Here is a 25,304-nt window from a genome sequence, read left to right as displayed (position 1 = left end):
TTCACTCACCTCAGTCATCCTATCTACTAAAAGAGCAGGACCAAGGCAAAGGATATGAGGCAGCATGGTCAATATGGCCAAACTCGTATCCTATCCTTGGTAGGGTAGAAATACCCCACAGAGCGGCCATGCTCTCTCTAGTAGCCACGGTGGAGCTACCTCCCTGATTTATCTACACCTTTTGGAAGTAATTATACTTCCCATCTGCACCAACTCCCAACTCCAGAGACAACTGGTTCCATTAGTGTATGCTTTGTTATGTGAAACAGTATCTGTTTTCATTTGCCCTAAAGTTTCTACTTCAAGAGATTATTCTCTTGAAGGAATTGTTGAATTAAGACAGTATTTATCAAGTCAATAGGCTCCAGAGTTTAGAGAAATAGGATATGTCTTTTTGTCAGTCGTCCTATTTCTAAAACAGGAGCAACTGTCAACTCCTAGAACTTCATGTACCCTCTGCCCCCTTGGTCATTAAAGGCACACTTGTTTTGATGTTTTCCTATACTGTTTTTTTAGGTATTCCTATTACATGAGAGTGTTTCCAGTAAACAGACCATATTCTAAGCTCCATGAGAGGGATGATACATTTTTATGATTTCCTGATATCATTGTAGGTGATTAACAGGTATTCGTTAGAGGAATAATCAAGACAATAAAGAATAGAAAAAAAGTGAGGTAGTTTATACATCTGGGAAAAATGGGAATGAGGAAGAGCAGAAATCTTTATGGATCTCTGTGCTGGACAAGGGGAAGGATGCAGGATTGAGTCTGGAGTTTAGAAAGACATCAACATGATACCATGACAATTGCATGAGTGGAGAATAACAGGGAATATGCACCTGGTATTTCCTTTAGCAAGAAACATTAATGCAAATTACAAACACTTCAATGCTGGCTCTTTACAAATTATTAATAATAATCACTTCTCTTCGGAAGCAATTTTAGCTTATGTGCAGTCTTTGTTTCCCTGATACATTTTTAGGAAACTCCAGAGTTTCTGCAGGTTCTGCCCCATAATAAATAAAAATTATAACTTTAATTGTAACTTGAGATTTTTAACATTTAAGTTTCGTATTTTAAAACCTGAACTTTCATGGCTGTACCAATATATAGTTTATTTTCATGATATACATTTTATATAAAATAAAACCACAAGACTTTATTATATATTGTTATAGTAAATGTATATATAGCAAATGTAAAATCATTCAGGGGAAGTAAAACATTAGCTATAAGGATGGTGTTTGGCTCTGGGGGCAGTTCTCTACTCTCTTCAAAGCCCTCCCCACTATCTAAGACAGCATTCTAAAAATTTAGTGTTGGACAAAAGCCACATGGTATTGGTTTAAAATGTAGATTCCTGGGCTCTAACTCCAGCAACTCCGATTCAGTAAGTCTGAGTTGGAGTTGATGAACACACATTTGAAAAGGAATCCCAGCTAATTAGCTGCAGTTGATTAGAAGAACACATTGAAAAGTTCTGATTCAGGTGAATATGCACAGCTGGCAGGTATATGAGCCCCGAAGTTCAAGCCAGAAGTCAATCAATGCTAGGGCACTGATGGCGCTGCCTTTAACCTGAAGGAGGAGCTAAAATCTTGGAAGTTAGGAGTAGGTAATCCAAGAGTGTGTAAGTGTAGTGGGCCAAGGATGGAAAGACAAGTTCAAGAGGCAGAGAGAGCCTACCAAGGAAACAGATGGGGAGGAGAGAGATATGATCATGCTATAGAAGACAAGGCGGCAGAGTTCAACATGGAGGGGTGGTCAGTAGGGGGCTCAGAGAAAGCAAAATGATCAGGAAAGGGAAAGCCAGAAAAAAAGCCCACAGTTTGTTCTGTACAGTCTCTATCTCAGGCACTATAAATTTGTTCTTAGAGAGTAGAAGCAGTTGTCATTGTATCCCCAGCACTTGGCATAGAGGGAACACATAGTAAATGCTTATGGAGTGAATTGGTTTGGCAAAGGCAGCTGCCATACAAGAATTTTAAGGAGCTCAGTTCAACAACTTGGTTCCATCAAGTAATCTCATTAACATGCGCCAATGTATACGGGTATAGCCATCCACCATGGAGAATTAATTGTGGCCAGATCAATAAAGCGGTTATTTTGAGCCAGCTGACAGGATGTGGTAATGACATCTAAAAAACAATGCACAACATTGTGAATGTAATTACTAGTACTGAATTATATATTTGAATCTAGTTAAAAGGGGGAAATAGTAGATGTATATAGGTTATTAGAGTTTTTTTTTAATTTAAGGAATTGCACAATATAAACAGTGAACCTAAGTTCGACCATGGACTCCAGTTAAGAGTACAATTATAAAAATGTGCTTTTCATCAATTGTAACAAATGTACCACACCAAGGCAAGGTGTTAATAAATAGGGTGGTATTGGAAGGCCTGTATTTTATGCATGATTTTTCTCTAAACCTACAACTTCTCTAATTAAAAAGAAGGGGTGGGGTGGAGGGTGGGGGTGGACAATGCCTGACCTCTGTGTGTGTGTGTGTGCATGACAGTATTCTGGATAATGGGGTATTACCGGTAATTTTCAAAAATAAAACAAAGGCTGTTATGAGCATTCGTGGAAGCGTGTGGAGTCCTGAGAACAAACCACATTAGTGGAGGTAAATGACTTTCCAAGAACGCACATGTGTTGGTTGCTATGACAACTGCTGGCTGTTATTGAATAGAGAGCAAAAAAATCGATTAGAAGCCATTGGATGAACTTGCACAGGGACATAAGACAGTTCTGCCTCACGATTTCAGGAACTTTCTCACATCTGCTTGTGCAGTGTCTGGAAACGGTTTGTGCGTGTGTTGTCTGTTGGTGGTGAGTCTGTCTTTTGAGGCATTTCTGTCATTCCAATATCCCCTTCCATAACCTCATCACCTCAACATCCAAGAAATCTATTAGAATGGGTAAAAAAAAAATTTTAGCCAGATATTTGGGGCATTTGTATTGATGGCATTAAACAATTTTTGGTCCCGATCTATTTTCTTGGAACAAAACAATTTTCGTGTTTATCTATTAAGACACCCTGAATGTGGCAGGTTCTTTCCTGATTTGGCATATCCCTGACTAGTGAAGAGAAAACAAGGTAGAAAGAGACAGCTAGGCTTAGAAGGTCACCTGCCAACTCTTTCCAGGGTTTTCTTTCTCTTTTCCATTGGGAATCAATTATTTCCCACTTCCATCTTCTTGAGGTAGTGAGGTGCCTGAGGAAAGGCTGCCAAGATTTTGGGGTTTTACTTAAAACATTGTTAGACTGATATAATGGACAAAGATCCCATGATGAGAAGAAGATAAGGGCTCCAGAGCAGGCACAGGGAGACCAGAAATTAGCTGTGATTTTCTCATGGGCTTCTTTAAGAACAATTGGTAGAAGGGTTCTGGTAGTCATCAGGTAATAGCGTTTAGACTAATGAGCTCATTAGTTTCTTGAAAAACAATCAAACTCCCAGAATGGACTACACAGAGATCAGTTATGAGATTGTTTAACCACAGAGTGGCCCATTGAGGGGGATTCTGCGTCTCTGAGCCATGCTGCACGCTATCAGCAGATGAATGCCACAGCTCACCCTTCATGGTGATGCTTTTCAAATGCAGGTCGAGACCCATTATTGGGTATTGACATCAATTTAGAGGATTGAGACCATTGTTAGCAAAGAAAAAGAAAGAACATGAGAGGAAATACTGTGAATGTCATTTAGTACAGGTAAATATATTTTGTGAAACTTTTGTTTCATTCTCTTTGTATATGTATGCATATACTGGGTTTTGAGGTAGAATATATTTCTTACTGTAGGTCCCAGATGAAATGCTTGGAAAATCAGTTTTTTTTTCCAGTTAAGAATCGTTCAATATTCTCTGTTGTCTACAGAGAAAAAGAAGACTCCCAGCTCCTTCATCTCCAGGACTGGAATTGTTTACAAATCCACTCCCAACTTCTGCAACTTTATGCTACGTTCCAACTCTCCTAGCCACTGTCCCCTTAATTTCAGCTTACGGTAAGGTCCTCTCCCCACTGCTTTTTACTCACGATGCTCTGTTCCTTTTTGAGGTTTTCAAATTCTCCCCTTCTCTGGGACCATTCAAGTCTTATCTTGTCATTTACCCCGCAGTAATCTCTATCTCTTCTCATTACTCACCTCTTCCTGGTTGTTTTTCTCAATTCAGGACATTATCTCTCTACTCATTCTCTCCGCATTTTTCTCTGTTTGCCTCCTGTCCCACGCCACACCCACACCTCCATCCTTCTGGCAACCTTCTCTTTCTTGGTGTCTGTCTTCCTCTTCCTGTTGCTTGCCTCTTGGTTTCTGCCTCCTAGCTGACCATCTCCTTATTGCCCTGCTTTGGTTATTTTATAAACTCTGCTCTCATGTATGCATTGACTGAGAGCTCCTCGTGTCCAGGGAGATTTGGATCACACTTTTTGTATCCTCCATAGTGCCTGGTACAATGCAGCGCGTATGATAGGTGCTCAGTAAAAATATCTTGCATTAAATCAAACACGATTCCCTCCTTTGCACTGAAACTCTAAAAAATGTACTCACTGGAACATTTTTCTCTTTAGATACAATGTTTTGTTTTTCAAACGGACTTGCCATTTCCAAAACTCTTTCATGTCTATTGTTTCATTTGATCTTATCTACAAGCACATGATGAAGTAGGCATGATTAAGATACTCATTCTTGAGAGTTGAGGAGATTGAATCTAGCGGTTTGTAACAGTACTGTGGCTTGTCACTTGTATCCCTAGAACCTGAATCTAGAATGAGACTTATTCTGTGCGATATGACTCTTCTCCAGTGGAAATTTGAGAATTACAACCACACAATAAAATAAAATGCTTACTCAGTGCAAAATTTTGCGTATGGAGAAGAAACCAAAGACATAGTGGGCATGTTGCTCATGCAATAAGAATTTGAACCAAATTCTGGCTGCTATTTGCTCTGATAATTGTCCTTGAATTCCAATGATGCCAAAAAGAAAGTGGGAGGAAAATGCACTTCCCACTTCTTAGAAGGTTGTGTTGCTTTCCGCTGTCAGGTTGACAAACTTTTAATTGAATCCACTCTGGCAATTAGCTGGGACTCTGTAAAGTGCAACAGATAATTACCAAACTTACGTTCTCATTAATTTGTTTCTTACCAAGCTGTTCTCCTAAATGTTGGCCTCTCTCGGTTGAGATGACCCGTTCATCTTCCATGTCACACTTGTTTCCAACCAGGAGAACCTGGGCATTATCCCAAGAGTACGTTTTGATTTGAGTTGACCTAGAAGAACAAGAACAAGCAGAAAGCAATCAGAGGAAAGCAGAACAGCATAAAATGAAGGAGAAGAAATACATCTCACAGATTATGACAATCGCAAAAAAATGAAGTCCAAATTCCTGACATTTAGAATTAATTAGTTCAGTGCAATTTCACCCTTCAGAAACTCATCAGGGATCGCATGCATCAGAAATCAAGAGAACAGTGGTACATTAACACTTCTTTTATATTTGATGAGATTAGTAATATAACTACTTCCTTCTTTCCCCCTCTTATTCCCATGTTATCTGGTTACTTTTATAGCTAGGGTGACCAGCTCTCTTGACTTGCCCTACTTTCCTAGTTTTCATCAGTAAAAATCATCCCATGTCTTGGGAAACTCCCAAGTCCCAGGTCAACTGAGATGGCTGGTAACCCTTTTACAACCCATCATACAAAAACATAGTTTTCCCTTATTATACACAAATAAGTGCTGAAGGAAATTGGGACTCATGAAATCTGGGGTAATAATAGTTTTTAAAATGTAATCATAAGGACTAATATGCTTATGCCTTACATTGTTAAAAGAAAATTTTCAGGCTAATTTGCATCAAGACTACAATATAACGGGATGGCATTTTAAGTTACTATAAATACTATATTTAGCATCCAGAATACACTTCCAGTATGGATTATAACACATATAGCTTATATTTTATTGTGAAACTTAGATGTTAATTATAATAATCAATACTTGCAGGTATTACAAACACTTTATATATATATATGTGTGTGTGTGTCAAAAATAAGTGAACCATTACAATAGCTCAATAGGGATATTACCGTGCCTTTTTTACAGTTGAGGAAGATAAGGCATGGAGAGGTGAAATCATTTGTTCATACTTACTTGGCTAGAGGGTGCAGACCTGGGAATCAAATTCAGGAAATGAAGCTCCCAAGCCTGTGCTCTTAAACACATTTACATACAACACTCTTATTTGAGAATCACAGTTTAACATTGGTTGGAAAGCACATCACCCAAAGAGTGATCAGGAGAGTATTATCAAAATGTCAAAAAGTGAAACAATTGATGAAAGTTTAAGGAATTGATTTGTTAAGTTGAGGAAAGAGAAGCTGGCAATGGATTTATTAACAGTTTGCCAAATCCCTGAGGATTATTAAGTAGAAAGTAGTGATGCACTATTCTCAACTTGAAGAGACAATGAGAGCAAATAGCTTTCAACTGCAGGAAGAGAGCTTTCAGTGAGAGGCAATCACTGTTTCTCCCTTCTGAGAAGAATGGAGAGAGCAAGAGGCAGATAGGGTTAGAATAGTTTCCCAAAACAAGCATGAATTTTAAAATGAGATTAAAGTATTTGGTGAAGTGTACCCTTGGTTCCACCTGCACATCACTGAGGCACAACATATTTTATCAGAAAAATCTAAGGGACATGACCTTCCTAATTCTGAGTCCTTAGTTAACAGTATTTTCCTCTAGCACCAGTGAACTTCAGCATGTATCCGTGGACTAGGGGAAAAAAGTCAGAAATTCTAAGCTCTACACTTTCTCCTAACCCTGTCTTCTGTGAGGGGCATGTCAAAATGGTTAATTCATAGTGAATTCAGGTGAAAAAAATATCCAACCCAAGGATACACCTTAAATCTCAAGATCTCAAGTGTGAACCTGACATAGTTATATTATGTTATAGTCTTTCAGATAAACTTCAAAGGTTCTTTTAAAAGCATTCAAATTTGGTCAGATTTCCTCAGGTAATTTTATTATTATTATTATTAATTACTGTTATTCCTATAGGTCTTGTAGATAAGATTCAGGTCCGTGCTGGAAAAGGCCAGGTACGTGCTTCTCACACATAGGTAGAGAGCCCCTTTGTTAACGAAGAAAGTTCTAGGCTTGGTGGCACAGCTAGTTGGTTAATTTTATGATTGGGATTAAGGGTGCAAATGCTCAGTGTTGGTTGTGGTTTGACAACCTTGGATTTCCTGCTGTTTACTTCAGCAGAGCAGTGAAGCTAGTTCAGGAACAGTCCCATCATTAGTAAGAGGGGATAAGAATAACACATGCCTTTTGATTCAGGAATTGCATATATCATAACCTCTAAGATGCCATTCATTACAAGATGAATATTATTTCACAAACCACTAGGAATGAAAAGATGCAGCCAATTAAACTATGACACGATGCTTTAACAGTAGTCCTACCACACGCACTCATCAGTCACATCAGCTTCTTTTTGCTTTGACATTTCTTTTATGTATCCTGAGGGATTTAGCAACTTCTCTTGCCTTCAGTTGCTTTACTGAGCAAATGGGAATCATTTTGTGCCTGTCTCAATAGTAAGTTAGTAGGTTTTTTCTGCTTGTGAGTGACTTCCATGTTTAGATCCTGTAGAGCACCATGTTGTTACTTGGCAGGAAAATATGAAGTGGTTGGTGGTCACTCCTCCGAAATTAGTATTTGGCCACTAATATTAAGTTTATACTTCTTTCTGCATACTCACTAACTTTCAACCCATGATAAGGATAGCATATCTTTGATGCTCTTCATTTCTTTATTAGATCCATATTTCTATCTGGTATCATTTCCATTCCGCCTGAAAGAATTCTTTTACCATATCTTGTAATGTAAGCAACCAGTGATAAATATATTCAGCTTCTATATGTCCAAAATAGTCTTTATTTTGACTTCATTTTTAAAAATATTTTTATTGTGAAATATAACATATATGCCAAAAAGCAATACATTTCAAAGTACATTGTAACGAGTAGTAATAGAACAGATTTCAGAGTTTGGTATGGGTTACAATTCCACAATTTTAGCTTTTTCTGTCTAGATGCTCCAAGGGAGACTTAAAGAAATATCAACATAATGATATTTATCATTTGTTAAATCCTATCTTCTCTGTCATAACTCCTCCTTCTCCTTTGATCTTTCTCCCAATCTTTAGGGGTGTTTGGACTATGCCCATTCTAACTTTTCATGTTGGAAGGGCTGTCAATAATATGGGATAGGGGGATGGAAGTAGGTGAGGTTCTGGAGCCGCTGACCCCTCTGGGTTTCAGGACTTATCTGGCCTAGGAACCCATCTGGAGGTTTTTCTGGAAAGTGATCATAGTGTATGGAACTTTTGTAGAATCTCAGATAGAGTCCTAGGTGTTCTTTAGGATTGGCAAGAATGGTTTTGGTTGGAGTTCAGCAAATCATGGTAAACAGCAATACCTAGCTGAAGCTTGCATAAGAGTAGCCTCCAGAAGAGCCTCTTGACTTTGAACTCTCTTGGCCACTACTACTTTATTTGTTACAATTTTCCGCCCCTTTTGGTCCGACAGGCATTGTCCATCTCAAAGTGCCAGGGCCAGACTCATATCCCATGTTGCCAGGGATACTTTCAACCCTGGATGTCTTGTCCCACATAGAGGAGAGGGTAATGATGTTACTTGCAGAGTTGGGCTTAGAGAGAGAGGGGCCACATCTGAGCAACAAAAGAGGTTCTCTAGAAGTAACTCTTAGTACTATGGTTACTTGCCTTCATTTTTTTGGGGCGGGGGGGGGGGGGGGATGCATGGTCCAGGAAATGAATTGCCTTCATTTTTGAAAGACATTGTTACTGGTTACAAAATTTTAGATTGATAGCTTTATTTTCCTTTCAGTTTAAAGATATTGTGTCACTGTCTCCTTACTTGAATATTTTTCGACAAGAAATCTACTGTCTTCTTTGTCATTGTTCACTGTTCATGACATGCTTTTTTTCTCTACTGCTTGCTTATCACTGATTACTTATCACGAGTTTTGAGAATTTGATTATGAAATGCCTTTGTGTATTTTCTTATGCCTGGGATTTGTTGAAATTCTTGGAACTAAAAAATAGAACTACCATATTTTCTATTTAACTCTCTGGGCTTTTGTAAGAACAAATGTGGTTTTATGTGGGACATAGTATTTTCTAAGTTATAGCAAATAGAATATATTCTTAGCCCCAGCTTAGGTGGCCAGTTGCCTGAATTCAGCTCACCTCATCCATTCTAATTTCGATAAACTAAATAATTTATTGTAATATTTTTCATCACAGCATCTCAAAATTTTGTTTCCAATTTACTTCTCCAGCTGACATTCTGAACAGATAAATTTCTAACAGGGTTTTCTTCTGGTATGTCTAGTAGGAGTCCGATAAATTTCTTTTGAATAAAATCTTCCCTCTCATATGGAAATTCTATGTCTATACTTTTAGACCATTTTCTGTATTTTGTAAAATTTCTTCTTGGGGGACAGGTTTCTAAACATCTCATTAGAGGACTGTCTTATTTCTTTGTTGGTTAGAGATACACATTTAAAGAGAGAGGTTGTCACCAAATAATATACATGTGAAAAAATGATTTATTTCTGAAACATTGCAAACATCCTTTGGGATTTACTGATAATCTCAACAAGATTAATGGATTCAGAAGCAATATGTTGGTCACCATGGTTACTCGGCAAATGACAGTTGACACAGACCTTATTGGTACCAGATCCAGCTACTAAAAAAACTTGTTATTTATTTCTCATTTAGCTAAAACAAGAGTGCTCTTTCTCTCTTTCTTGATTTTATATAAGCCTCACTTATCAACCTCTCAGTATACTTTAAGTTTGTTTGTCATAAGAGAGAGAGAAAGAGAAAGAAAGCAAGCATAATTTAGCCCCATCTCTTTTCTAATCCAATATGAAAGCGGAGCCTTTCAGAAAAGCTGGGATGGGGCAAAAGGAGATAAAAAGAGTTTTTAGTATTTTTACATGTAAGTAGCTGAATTCTCTCTGCACAGAATAAGGTAATTTATGTCTGGAGAGTTGCCAACAAACAAAATTACTAAACTAGTTCTATACCTCCTCCTCTAGCCGGGGTATGTAATAATTCTCTAAGAATTTAACCTCTTCTCACAGAGAATGGTCTCTTGCTGGTTGCTTTATTCTAAAAACAGTACACAAAATGCACCTTAGTGACCTCGGAAATAAATTGCTCTCCTAGAATCTGACTTTGGGCTGTACCTTGGAAAAATGAGGCATCAGAGAAAATGTGACTCACTCTTCCTCATCTAGTCAAGGTCAAACAGTTCTTAACAGCAGTCCTTTCCTTAGTTTTGGAAGTTAATATTTCCCCACTGCATCCATTTTCCTTATTCTCTTCAACAAGCCTCACTGATCAACATCTCAGTATACTTGAAGTTTGTAAGAAAACTTCTCAACCTTCTTTTGCTCATCAATCGATTCTTCTGTTATTTTATTTATTTGTTGTTTTTTTCACTAATTTAATCATTTATTTATTCTATTTTTCTCTAACCTTGATGGATTTTTAAAACTTACCTCAACCAGAAGAATTAAATCAGAACCTCTAGGTGCTTTATCACAGGTATTAAAAAAAAATCCTCCCAGGTATTGCATGTGCAAGTCTAAGAATCACCAGCTTGAGTTCCCTCCTTTCTTTGATCTTTTTTTCTTTTTTTTAGCTTTAAAAGAGTCTATTTCTCTATTTCACTCTAACACCAAAAAAGTATTTGAAGGTTGTTTACAATGACACATATAAAAAGAAATTTAAAAATGGGAGAATAGTAGTAATGAATCAGAAATTGGAACATAACAAAACCCAGTGATTTACATATGCTAGTAGGTAGTTTCAAGAAGTTGAGAAACTAGGCTTTTTATATATACATTATCTGCTTTGATAAGGAGGTAAGAATAAAAGGAGAATATTTTTTAAAGTATCCTCAAATAAATAAAGTTCTCCAATGTTTGATATCACTTTTTATTATTTAAAGAAATAGTTTACATTTTTTGTTAAGATTGCTATACTCTCATTAAAAATTCTAATGGAGAAAAAGCATAAGGAAAAATAAAAATTACTCATAAATCTCACTGCTACCAGATAACACCTATTACCCTTTGGTGAAAATCCTGTGGTAAATCTTATTAGTCTTCACTTGGTTGACTCTTTCCTGTAAGTGGACTATATTTCCCTGTTGTACTGGTTTGAAACTGTTCTGCACCTGAGAAAAACCATGCTCTTTTTGTCCAATCTTGCAGGACAGAACTATTGGTTAGGGTGGGACCTTTTGATTAGATTGTTTCCAAGGAGGAATGACCCACCCAATTGTGAGTAGGACCTTTTGATTGGATTGTTTCCATGGAGATGTGATCCCAACCCTTCAAGGTGAGTCTCAATCCACTTACTGGAGTCCTTTAAGAGAACTCACTCATGGTCAAAAAGAGCCAGACAGAAATATCCTGGGTGCTAATAAGGACTCACAGAAATAGCCAGAACCTGGAGAAAGCCCAAGCAAGCTATGAGATGAAATCCAGAGTTTGCCCCAGAGAAGCTAAGTGAGGGCCCAGAGATGCTTGGAGAGAAAGCCACTGGAATCAGAAACTGGAAGCAATGAACAAGGAACAAGGACTTCAGATGTCAGCCATGTGCCTTCCCAGCTGACAGAGGTGTCCCGCACGATGGCTGCCTTTCCTCTGAGAAGGTACCCTCTTGGTGGGTGCCTTAATTTGGACATTTTCACAGCCTTAGAATTGTAACTTAATAAATTCCCTTTATAAGAGCCAATTCATTTGTGGTACATTGCATTCCAGCAGTTTTGGCAGACCAAAACACCTGCCATACTGGCTTTGGACTTGGCCAAGTGAATTGCTTCGGCCAATGGAAAGTGAGGGTTTGGATGTGCACTTCTTGTAAGCAATGCCTTCAGGGGCATTGTGAATTTCCACCAGCCCTCTTGTGTTCTTGTTCTTCATCATGAGAAGAGCTCATCCCAGAAAAGGGCTGCTCTGTTAGCCTGGTCCAGTTATGAGATGCCACAAGAGACCCAGCTGAGTACCACAGAGACCAGAAGATCTCAGCCAAGCCTAGGATAATACAGTTTAACATAACCCCTTTCCTATGTCCTTTGCTTACATTTCAAGCTTCATCTCTTGTGGGCTTCCCTTCTCCCATCTCTGATATAACCATCTTGTGTTTCTCTGACTTCACTATATATGCCACACTTTCAACATGTAAGAGCTATCACTAAGGGTAGTTCCATTCCAGGTTTTGTGAGACCTGAAACTAATAAATATTTGAAGGCCCAATTTAAGAGAGAAAAAATACAAAATTCAAAATTAGTACAGGGCATTTTGGAGCAGATGCTGTTTGTGCTCTGCCTATATCTTCCAGGTCCTACTTACATTGGATCCACACCTACTGGAATAGATTAGCTTTAAGAACATGATTTTCTGGTGAACATACAATTCTAAACCACCGCACCATGGAAATCAGCATATTAAAAGTCGTATTTTTCCTTAAGCTTAAGCTTCATTAATTGCACAAGAAATTTCCTTGTAGTTATCACACACTATCTATCTAAAGCAGTGTCATTCTTATGCCAGGCTTTCTCATTCTCTTCTGTCTGGTTTCAGCATACATCTTCATTTGGATTAGGTGTCTTTCATATAGGCCTACATTTGACTTGTAGGTCACTCACCATGACCATTACACCTATGTACATCTACCTTATCAAAGGTTCTCTGAGGACAGAGACCATGAGTTTTTTAATCACCACTGTATGCCCAGCATTTAGCAAAATGTCTGGTACATAGAAGGTGTGCAGACAGTAGTTCTGAATTAGTGAAGGAATGAATGATATATTGAATGTGGCAAGATTGCCTAAGAAGTTCAGTTAATTTAGAATATAACTGCAACATAAAAACAGCACAGGAGGAGTATCACCAGAATCTTATGGTGATGTCAAGAACTCCTGCACCCCGCTTGGGACACGTTGCTGTCAGAGTTCTCCATGGCCTTTTATACCCTGACAGTGTTCATGGTAGGGGAAGGCAAGTGCTGGCCACCTGCATACCTTTGAAGGCCGTCTTTATGATTAATTATTCATTCCTGACTGGAGGAGCCAAGTTTTTCCTTGCTGCCCCAGCACCAATAGCCAGGATGAGAATACCTCAGGAAGCAGCTTAGTATCTCTGCATCCTGGAAGAGGTGCTTTGGAGAGGACCTCATTCCACGCCTTCGTTTTGTAGATGGTAAGGCTGAAACTCAAGATGTGAAGTGACCTGGCCGAGATGACACAACCTACTAGTGACTGAAATGGAGTTTTTATCCCAAGGCTTCCTGTGACTGTTTTCCACACAAAGAAAACAGGTGACTATATATACATATTTTTTTTAAATTTTTTTTATCTGGGAATAATTGTAATTTCACTAGAACTTGCAAAAATAATGCACAGAAAGGTTCTGGGTACTCTTTACCAAGTTTTTCAGTGGTAATATTTTTTTATAACTACAGTCCAGTATCAAAATCAATTCATAGAATGTAGTAGATTTCACCAGTTTAAACATACTCAGCTATATGTGTGTGTGTATAGTTCTGTACAGTACCACATGTGTAGATTTGCATAACCACCATCACAATCAAGACACAGAACTGTTCCATTACCACTTGAAGCTCATTTTTTAGCCTACTATGTTTATTTTTAATTTTTTAATTTTATTTTTTAAATACCAAAAAACACCAAACACAAACATTCCTATTTTGATCATTCCATTCTACATATATAATCAGTAATTCACAAAATCATCACATAGTTGCATATTCATCATCATGATCATTTCTTAGAACATTTGCATCTATTCAGAAAAAGAAATAAAACAAAAACAGAAAAAAAAATTTATACATAGCATACCCCTTACCCCTCCCTCCCTTTCATGACTATATTTTATGGAACTCAGTAAGAAATGCAGAAGCTAAATATTTGATTATCTTTAAAACATAAAAAAAATAACGTGTCTCCTGGGGAAACCAAAAGGACTTCCCGTAAGAACAGGAGTGACATTCGGCTGTGTACTGGAATGAGCAGAACTGGATGTGCCTGAAGGATCTCTTCAATCTGCTCTGCCCGCAGTGGGTCTGCTGCTGAGTGCCAATATCGAGAATTTATTTCAAGAATTCAAGAAACAGTCCCCTTGGCCCCTGGAGTATTGGGTCCACTTTGTATCACATCTGATTCTGCTTCATGAGTCTAAATCCAACCTCAAAAGCTGCTTTTTCGTGCCCCTCATAACTTCCAATCTCTTTTCGAGTTCACAAAAATGTCAAATTCTGCCTATTTTTTTAAAGCCATGGGTGTGATAGGAACAATTGCACTTCCTTCTCCTTCTATGCAGGAAAGAAAAGAAACAACAAATATCACTCTTCAATGAGCGGAAAGGATGTCGGATTCACATAAGGGTTGCGTGTTCCCCAGTGTGAGGGTTATTCTCTCACAAGGGGCAAAGTCATGCTAATCCAAATAGTCTTTCCCCAAATTGGACAAGATTGTGTTATTCCTGGGGAATTAATGGTCCTTTTTTTTTTTTTTTTTTTTTTTTAACATGGGCAAGCACTGGTCGTCGAACCTAGCTCTCAGGCACAGCAGGTGAGAACTCTGCTACTGAGTCACCACTGCCTGCCCTTAATGGTCCTTTTGATAGGATATGCCTGCTTCTTAACAGGCATCTCTTGCCGAAGGGAAAAGTGGAGTCAGGATCGAGCACTTGGCTTTGCCTCTGCTCGGAATATCAAACCCTATAATCCCCTTTCGTGGCCCCAGTGGCCAAGCAGAGAAGCTCCATTCACACTCAGTCAAAGCTTGAGCACTGATGTTTGCAAGATATTAAGATAGGACTGAAGAGGAGAGAACTTCTTCACTAGCTCATGGGACTTGACTGCAGGCAAAGGAAAAATGGATATTAAGAGGAGATAAAGACAGGGAAAGGAGAAATTTTCACTCAGGCCTTTTGAAATTTAGGACTGTGAAGCCTTCTTTCTAGGAGGGGAAATGGGGGAATTGAATAGAGTTATGTTCTCTGTCCCTCCCCACACTAGGCTTTTGAAATTTGTCAGGAAAAAATTGCGAAAGACTTTGAAGTGGGCAAAAATAATTACCAGGGGTCCTGTCTAGCACACTTTTCTAAGTTATCTCTGCCTTTCATTGTCTCTGAGCTGTTTTATAACTCTGTACATGATACAAATATGGAAATAATACAAACAGGTGTTTGTCCATGGAAAGGCAAATTAACTTGGTTTGGTGAAGTGTAATTTATTAGTGCCTCGTGGATACTGACTTGCTTTCCATCTATTTGGAAATTTGCTTCAGCATTCCAGACTGCGTCTCCATGTGTGTGTTCTGAGAATACTCTTTTAAATGAATGTGAACATTTTACTAATCCCATTATTAATTAATGAGTTAAACAGAATCTTTGGCATGTATTTATTTTATATTTGCATGAGTGTTCTGATTTTACCTTTTTTTAAAAAAAAAATTAACCACAACAACTTAACAACTGATAGCATGTACTTGGACTGACTAGGTAACTTGTACATGAGAAAAGGCAATAACCACTTGGTGATGTAAGGACCACAGCAGACCACCAAAGTTGGACCACCAAACTTTATGATGGGTTATTAGGGGTGATAGCTACAGGAACCAGTGCTAGCAGAGACCCACGGGGAGCATGAGGTGAGAAACACCATCAGTCATGAGAGTAAGACTGAATTCCTCCAATGGCCCCTTAAGTCAAGAAGGAGCACCTGAGAGAAGGAAGACCCTGACTATTGCTTCTCTCCCCTTCTCTGCAAGAACAATTGGACTTCCCTTCTCTGCAAGAAAGAAAGGTTGGGGTCAGGGGGTGGGGACTTCTATCACTCTTCTGAACAACAAAGAGAAACCAAGAATTAAATGAACCAATTCCTTGCCAACTGAGCACTCTGGTAGAGAGGCTGTGTGGTGCAATAATAAAACGGTTACTTCATTTGGGAAACACTGTTATGGGTTGAACTGAGTCCCCTGAAAATGTATTTTAAGCCCTACCCACCCACTACCTGAAAAGTGACCGTGTTTGATCTTGTAGCTGATTTAAAGTTAAGAGGAGGTCAGACTGGATTAGGGTGGACTGAGACACAAAGACAGACACCAAGGAGGAGGCCATGTAAGGATGGAGGCAGAGACGAGAGTGCTGGAGCTCCAAGCTGTAGCACACCAAGTATGGCCGGTAACCACCAGAAGCTGGAAGGAGGCAAGGAAGGATTCTCCCCTAGAGCCCTGGGAGATGACACCTTGATTTCAGAGTCTTGCCCAAGAAATGTGAGAAAGGAAACTTCTATTAAGTGACCATGTTGGTGGTAATTTGTTATGGCAGCCCTAGAAATTGATAAGCACTGTTTTCCTTCTCTTGATCAAGCTGCCAGCTATGCTCCTTACACAGATTTCTCTCTTGCTCCCCTGTCCTGACTGCTTGAAATCAACCCACCATCCTTGCAGCTGCGGACTGCAGAGGAAAACAATTTGGACTGAAGGTGAGGTGGGGAGGATAAAAGACAACTTCAGACCCCATCTATTCTAAGTATCCCATTCGCTCCCGATCTTCCTCTCCATCTCACCTGGGCTACCCAGGAGACCAAGAGGCTCCTAACTGGGTAGTTCCTTATGTCCCTCCTCCTCTCTCTTTGCCCTTAGAGACCCTAGGGGTCTAATTACCCCAAAAGCCCTAAGGACAAACTCAGTAAATTCCTCACCCATCTCCCGGGAACCGGATCATCTTATGTGCAATCTCAATAAATCATTCATACGTCCTAGTGATCAACCCCCCTTGCTATCTTCCAGTGCCTTTTCTGCAAACCACTCCCAGCCCTTAAAAAACTAGCTGCCCTTTGTTTCCATGGAATTGTGTTCTACTCTCTGCCCTCCGCTATAGTAATCCCCTGAATAAATGCATCCTTGCCTGTTGTCTGATGCAGTTTTTTCTTTGCAAAACTAATACAAGTTCTTACTTTGTGACAAGCAACAGGATAAGTGCTTGACATTTCTTATCATTTCATTTAATTCTCAGAACAACCCTGTAAGGTAGATATACTATTGTTTCTTCAGTTTTACAGAGAAAGAATCTATAAAATGAAGACTTACTAGGGTATGTTACCAAAACCATTCAGCTAGTGTATAGTGGAATGGATTTGGAATGCAAACCTTTCTATTGACATGGAAAACAGGACAAAAACCCTGGATTCTAGTTTTTATACCTAATTAAGAAAGTCAGGACAATTCTCTCAGGTTTTCTGAATCTCTGTGTCTTGTTCTTTAAGAAGGAATAACAAAGCCTATGATAGTTCCACCAAATTTTCATGAAGATAAAAAGAGAAAATATCCATGAAAGTATTTTGAAAACCCTTAAATGTTATATGAATGGAAGTTATTATTATTCCTAGTAAACTGATATTGTTAATTATTCATATGACACTGATGTATTATCTCAAAACTGTTTTCTAAATGATCCTCATTATGTTTTTCCTTACTGTTTTGTAATCTCTGATTAGAAAAGGTTAAAAAGAAGTGGGAGAAAAAGAAGAACAAAAATAAAACATTCTCCAATTCTATATGAACTCAACAAATGCACTGTCAGGAATTATGCCAGAAGCTGGTGACACAGCAATAAAGTAGAAAGATATGGTCTCTGCTCTCAGGGAGCATGCAGTCTGGTTTGAGAGACTTAATATACAAAGGGACAATGGCCAGACTATATGTAAGAGTAGAACTCTGACCCAAAACATCTGCAGGAACCAGTCCAGGAGGCCAAACCATAGTGTCTAGAGCAATCACTGTCAAATGGTCAGGATTCAACTGCTTCCCTAATATTTGCCCGACTTTCAACTTGGGATCAACCAGAGAAAACCAAACAATGCCCTCCCTCACCAAACACACAGGATGCCCCATTTCTAGTTAGCTGTCTGTAGCTTCTCTCTGCCAACAACCTCCAGCCAGGACATATTTGAAGCATTCCCTTTTCTCACTATAAAGTTTTTACACTCCCTCATCTCATTTGAATCTCTGCCAAACGTTAAGTGCTGGTGGCCGACTCCCTTGCTATAGTAAGCTCTGAATAAACAGCCTTTGCTTGTTCCCATTTGGGTGGTCCTCATTTAGTTCTGTAGGCCCCACAATGTGAGCTTGAAAATACACTCAATCAGCAGGTGTTTCTTAAGGAACTACTGGATAGATACCAGTATTTCAAACTATAGCAGATATCAGAATCCCCTAGAGTTTTGATACAATACAGATTCCTGGGCTCGACCCTCAGATATTCTGATTTAGGCATCTGGGGTAGGGTTGAGATTCTGCATTTCTAACAAGTGCCCAGGAGATGTTGATGCTGCTGGTTTTCAGACACTGATTAGTATTGTAATAGGGGACAGAAATGACAGGACACCATCTCTGTCCTCAGTTTGCTACGTTCACTGGGGATAAAATGTCTGGTTTGAAAAGTTAATGTTAAAACGGGCAGTGTAAGCAGGGCCCTTTCAGTCAGAAACTTGTGGCAATTATTCCAGCAGCCCTGGGGATGGAATGGAGAAGGGACATGGGACAGGACCCCACCCTGGGCAGTAGGTAGAGAGCAAGCAGGGTGGTGCCTATGCAGGACAGTGCCCAGTGTTGGGCCTGCATAAGGGAGGGACAGGGGTTAAGTTTTGACAACTCTTTCCACCCATTTTATAGCCCTAGGCTATGTCCTTGTTCATTTGTACCCCAATTTCTCTCCTTCCTTCTTTTTCCTGAACACAAGTCATTTCCAGGTTTCAGTGGTTTGTTTTTCCTTTTTCCTCTTCCACAAAGGAGAGATGGAAAGGGAGTAAAGCTTCCTTTTTATGAGCCTTCCTACTTTTTTTTTTTTTTAAACTTTGTTGGGCCCTGGAGTTTAGTCAAATTTGAGTACAAACAACTAATATGGGCCTTTAAATATTTGGTAGTTTAAAGTGAGGTTTACTCTCCATCCAGAGAAGTGCTTAGACAGAAGCAGAGGCTCATAATTATGTGCTAGATTGGGGTTGGGGTCTGTGGGGTGAAGAGCTGGAGAAGGCCTTGGGAGGGGGTTAGGAAATTAAGGCTTAGTTAGGGTACGATGTTTATTTAGGTAGGGAACACATGGGTAGTGGAGAGAGGGTGGGTCTGGAGATTTACCTTGGTCTTCCCATCAATGGTTCACTTTTTTTAAATGCAATTTTATTAGGATGTATACACAACCATATAATCATTCAATGTATACAATCAATGGCTCACAGTATCATCATATAGTTGTGCATTCATCATCACCATCAATTTTTGAACATTTTCATTACTCCAAAGACAGTAAAAATAAGAATAAAAATAGAAATAAAAGCTAAAAAGTACACTCAAAACATTCCAAACCCCTATTTTTGCCTTATTATTTATTTATTTTTGCCTTTATTTTTTTTCTCATCTGTCCATACACTGGATAAAGGGAATATCAGTCACAAAGTTTTCACATCCCATGGTCACATTAGAAAAGCTATACATTATACAATCATCTTCAAGAATCAAGCCTGCTGGATTACAGTTCAACGGTTTCAGGCATTCCCCTCCAGTTACTCCAATACACCAAAAACTGAAAAGGGATATCTATATACTGAATAAGAATGATCTCCAGAATGACCTTTCAACTGTATTTGAAATCTCTCAGCCACTGAAAGTTTATTTTGTCTAATTTATTTTCCCCTTTTTGGTCAAGAATTCTGTCTCACTCTCGTGATGTCAGGGCCAGGCTCATATCCAGGAGTGATGTCCCACATTGTTAGGGAGATTTATACCACTGGAGTCAGGTCCCACATAGGGGGGAGGGTAGTGAGTTCACCTGCAGAGTTGGCTTAGAGAGAGAGGCAACATGTGAGCAATGAAAGAGGTTCTCTGGGGGTCACTCTTAGGCATAATTATCAGTAGACTTAGGGTCTCCTTTGCAGGAAAAAGTTTCATAAGGGCAAGCCCCAAGATCGAGAGCTTGGACTATGATTGCTAGTCATCAATGTTTGCAAGAATATCAGGAATTCCCCAGGTGGGGAAGTTTAATCTTTCTACATTTTTCCCCAGGACCTCAAGGAGACACTACACATACTTTTTTTAATCTTCTGCCCAGATGACACTGAGGTTTATCCAGGCATCATACTAACGAGTACAAACCAACAAGATCTCACTCCCTATTCAAGGTTCTGTGTAATTATGGTGTTTGAATAAACTGACCATACAAGTTATATTAGATAGTGTGCTACAGAAAATACAAATTTTGCACCAAATAAATATCCCTTCCTTTGGTCTTACATTGAAGTTGAAGTTTTAAAATATAATCAATATCATCCTTTACTCTTTAGTCTACTTTACTTAGTCCTAACCATATCAGCTTCATTCATATCTCTAGTTGAATTCTGATCACTTTTTCAGCTTTTTCAACAGTTGCTTTATGGGGTAATGCTGATTTTCATAGCTACAGAACTATAGCTCTGAGTCTCTGGTGTCACACAGGTACCCAAAATTTCAGGGAATGACAATTCAGAATTTAGAAATAATGGTTACAACTCAGGAATAGATATGACTGCTGTAAGAGCTAGGAACCTTTACAATAAGCCTCCCCCTGATAACCTACGCTCTCAAATTCAACTCTAAGAGTTTGCACATTATAGCTAGTTCATATTAGTGAGGCATTATATATCTGTCTTTTGGTTTATGGCTTATTTCATCCAACACATTATTCTCAAGGTTCTCAAGGTTTATTCACCTATTTTTATGCCTCACAACTTCCTTCCTTCTTGCAGCTACACAATATTCCATTGTACATATACACCACAGTTCACCCTTCCATTCATTAGTCAATGTGCCCTTAGACCATCTATATGCATTGAAAATCATGAATACTGTCACCATAAACACTAGCATGCAAAAGTCCATTCATGTTTTTGCTTCCAGTTCTTCCAAGTATATACCTAATAACGAGGTTGTAGGATCATGTGGCAACTCTATCTCGCCTCCTGTGGAACCACCAAACTGCCCTCCAGAGAGATGCACCATTCTATTTCCCTACCAACAATCAACAGGTACAGCACTCTCTCCACATTTTCTCCAGCAGTTGTATCTTTCTATTTATTTATTTTTAAATAGTTCTATTCATACATCTTACAATCCATCCTAAATAAATAATCAATGTTTCCCAAGACAATCACATAGTTATGCCTTCACTATCCCAATCTATATGAGGATGTTTCCATTTCTTCTGCAGAGAAAGAAGAGGGAAAAATGTAGAATAAAAAATAAAATAAGATAAAAAGGAGAAATAAACATAATGCCAAGAATCCCATATTCCTCATTTATATTCCTCTTTTATTGACATTTAGCTTTGGTATACTGCCTTTGTTATATTTAATGGAAACATATTACAATGTTATTGTTAACTACAGACCCTAATTTTAATTGTTGCATTTTTTCCATATACCATCCAATTTTCAAAACCTTGCACTGTTGACATTCCTTTGTTCTCCCTCATGTAAAGACATTCTTTTGTACATTTAATCCTCATCATTGTCTACTCTAGGTTTTGCTAAGTCTTTATCTTCTGTCTTTCCTTCTGGTGTCATATATGCCCCTAGCCTTTGTCTTTCAACCATACTCATACTCAACTTTGTTCAGTGTACTTATAATATTGTTCTACCATTAGATAGTATAGACCCAATCCTGATGGACATTCTGTTCTCCTTCAGCATCAAATGCCCAATCTCTGCCCTCCTTCTGTCTCCTGATAACCTGTGTTCTCAACTTTAACTCTCAAAGTTTGCTCATTACTGTTATTTCACATTAATGAGACCATGCAGTATCTGTCCCTTTGTTTCTGTCTAATGTCATTCAGCATAATGTCCTCAGGTTCATCCATGTTGCATGTGTCATGAGTTTATTCTCATATATCATATCTTATTTCTTCCCTCTTTTTACCCTTACTGATAGTCTTCATTTCTACACTATTCTCCAGACCACTCTCTCCCTTGTTCTATCTGCCCCTATTGCTTGCTTTAGAGCAGTCTCCTGTTCACAAAATCTGTTTGTCTAAAAATATGTTATACTCTCCCTCATTTTTGAAGGACAGTTTTGCCAGATAGAGAATTCTTGGTTGGCAGTTTTTCTCCTTCAGTATCTTAAATACATCATACCACTTCCTTCTTGTCTCCATGGTTTCTGCTGAGAAATCTGAGAAGTCTTATCAAGCTTTCCTATGTGTGATGATCACTTTTTTCTTGTTGCTTTAAGCACTCTCTTTGTCTCTGATATTTGACAATTTGAAGCTTTAAGCACTCTCTTTGTCTCTGATATTTGACAATTTGATTACTAAGTGTCTTGGAGTAGGTCTACTTGGATCTCTTTTGTTTGGGGTATTCTGCATCTCTTGGATCTGCAATTTTATGTCTTTCATAAAAGATGGGAAATTTTCAGCGATTATTTCCTCTGTTATTCTTTTTGCTCCTTCTCTTCTCCTTCTGGGACACCCATTACACATATATTCATGTGCTTTGTTTTGTTTTGTCATTCAATTCTCTGAATCTGTCCTCATATTTTCCATTCTTTACCCTGGTTTTTTTGTTTTTTTTTTTTTCCCCTGGGTGCATGGTCCGGGAATTGAACCCAGGTCTCCTGCATGGAAGGCAAGCATTCTACCACTGAACCACCCATGCACCCCCGTCTGTTCTTTTGTGTGTAGGATTTCAGGTATTCTGTTCTCTAGTTCACTAATCCTTTCTTCTGCCTCTTCAAATCTACCTTTGTAGGTCTCCATTGTGTTTTTCATCTCTTCTATTGTGCCTTTCAGTCCCATAAGTTCTGTCATTTGTTTTTTCAAGCTTTCGAGTTCTTCTTTTTGGTCAACCAATGTCTCTATATCCTTCATCTCTCTTGCCATATCTTCCCTCAAGTCGTTGATTTTGTTCCTGAATGGATTCAGCAGGCTTGTTTGATGTCTTCAATTAGTTGTTCCAACTCCTGTGTCTCATTTAAAGTGTTAGTTTTTTCCTTTGACTGGGCCATATCTTTGTTTCCCTATGATGACTCAATTTTTTGCTGGTATCTGATTTCCTTGGTGATCCTGGAGGTCGTTTTCACTCTTTACCTAAGGTTTGTTTGTTGGTTGGTGTATTTGCTCTCTGTGCTTTGGCATTTAGTTCAACTTATTCCAGACCTCTAGCATAGCTTCTGTTTAGCTGATCAGAATTTGCAACTCTTCTTTTTCTGATTCTTGCCCTGCCTATATGGAAACTTTTTTGAGGAGGGTCTCCCCAGATATGATCGACCCCAATCAGATTTCCCTAGACAAGGTGGGCCCAGGTCTCAGGAGGAGAGTGTACCAAGTTTCCCTGAGGATGAGACCCAGCAGGTTGTCTGACTTTCCTGCGGAGCCTCTAGACTCTGTGCTTTTCCCATACTTGCTCAGCAGGTGGCACTTATCAGTCCACAGCTCTGCACTGGCTTAGAGTGGTATAGAGCCTTTAATTCTCAGCCTGGCCAGGGGCATGCATGGTTGAGACACAGGCTGGGGCAAAAGGCAAGCTTAAGCTGTTTCCAATTCCCAACCACTAGAGCCTGAATTCTCTGAAGGAGGGCAGCTACTTGAGCTTGGCTTCCCCCAACCCCCCACATTTCTCTTGGGGAATAAAAGCCCTTTAGGGAATTATCTTTTTCACTTGACTTGTTACTTTGTTTCTCAGACCTATCTTAACTCCACCCTTGCCTGGGTCAGCACATGACAATTGAAAATGCCTCAGGTTTTCTTTAATGAGCTACTGAGAATACTTTTAAAAATAAAATAAAATAAAATAAATAAAATAAAATAAAATAAAATCCCTTTTCAGAGGCAGTCCCTAACCCCTGATGTTCACAGTCAAGAGCTGGAGTTGGTACCCAGCTCTATGTGCACAGTTCTTTTCCAGTACTCTGAGCTTGGTCAACTCTAAATGCTTTTCTTTTTTTTTTAACTTTGTCAGCCCCATCTCTTTGCTGAGAAAGACCTCAGGGTTACTTTCCTCCTTTCTCTGGGTTTTTCTCTGCTCAGATCTTGTATTCAACAGTTCACATGTATTAATTAGAACCACAGTTGGAGCCTGTTTAGCTACCTTCCCTTGTCCAATAGAGACTACTTCTTTTTCCCATGGGGATGTGTTTCCGGAAGCCTGGCATGCCAGTGGGGGAGGGTCACCAGCCTTCACAGTTTGGGGGCTTTACTTGTAGTTCTGTGCTGTGATTTCTGTCCTTCTGCCCATTCCAGACTGGTGTATGATGTGTGTCTAGTCACCTCCCAAACAGTAGTTCCAGACAGTTCCTGGCTATTTACTAGCTGCTCTAGAGGACTAACTAAAAATTCCATTACTCTCTAAGCCACCATCTTGCCCCACCTCTGGAATGATTTAATGGTTCACTTTTGTGAGTTAAATACAAACCGCCCTGAGGTAAGATGAGAGGAATGGGGTGAGCTGTGGGTAAGGGAACATCCCAGCTAACTTGTGCATGGAGAAAGGGGAAAAGGGAGAGGAGGAACGGAAAATGATGAATAGAGAGGCAAGGAAAAATTATGCACAGAGCCAAATAATGGACTTAATTGGGGGCTATTGGTGCGTTTCCTAGGCCTCGGGTTCTAGTAAAACAGATTTGGAAGAGCAGGGAATTGTGTTCTCTCTTTGAGCACTAAATTTACCTTTTAAACCCCTCCTTCCATTAAATGTTTCTGAGACACTTTTCTATTCAGTGCCATAAAATCATCTCTCTCTCTTATACACACACACACACACACACACACACACACAACCTAATGTTTAAAATGATAGTGTATTTCAAATGAACCAGATCAAAGCATTTTTGTCACTGTAGAGAACTCTGGCTTTAGAAAACCACAAAATATGAAACGGCCAAGCTTGAGTTGCCATTCACCCTTGGATGCAGAGAACATTTGCTATTTAGTCTTTCAGATCCCATGTTAAATAATGCATCCTGTAATGGATCCAGCTGCAGGCTGCACGTACAAACCACACCCCTTTTGCTAATATACTTTGTCCTGCAGAGGAGATGCAGTTCATGGAAACCCATGCTCAGTTTAGAAGCTCAGATTAAATCTGGTTTTATTGTGTCTCCACATGATCAGAACTACTCATGTTCACATTAT

The 25,304-nt window shown here is 39.0% G+C and overlaps 1 protein-coding gene and 1 non-coding gene across 2 annotated transcripts in view; both read right to left on the bottom strand.

Annotated features, from left to right (window-relative positions):
• Nucleotides 1-25,304, bottom strand: part of RAB3C (RAB3C, member RAS oncogene family) — a 288,126-nt gene that overhangs the window by 13,922 nt on the left and 248,900 nt on the right. Inside the window, exon 4 of the mRNA XM_077117206.1 lies at nt 5,157-5,281. Within this exon, the coding sequence (XP_076973321.1) occupies nt 5,157-5,281 (125 nt within the window). The remainder of the gene's footprint in view (nt 1-5,156; nt 5,282-25,304) is intronic.
• On the bottom strand, nt 22,760-22,830 carry TRNAG-UCC (transfer RNA glycine (anticodon UCC)). The gene has a single exon. It is a non-coding gene; the product is annotated as a tRNA-Gly (tRNA).

The sequence above is a fragment of the Tamandua tetradactyla genome, chromosome 9 (assembly GCF_023851605.1).
Source record: "Tamandua tetradactyla isolate mTamTet1 chromosome 9, mTamTet1.pri, whole genome shotgun sequence".
NCBI classification, from domain to species: Eukaryota; Metazoa; Chordata; class Mammalia; order Pilosa; family Myrmecophagidae; genus Tamandua; species Tamandua tetradactyla.
Note: the sequence above shows the minus strand (reverse complement) of the source record. Positions and strands in the feature narration are given on the sequence as shown.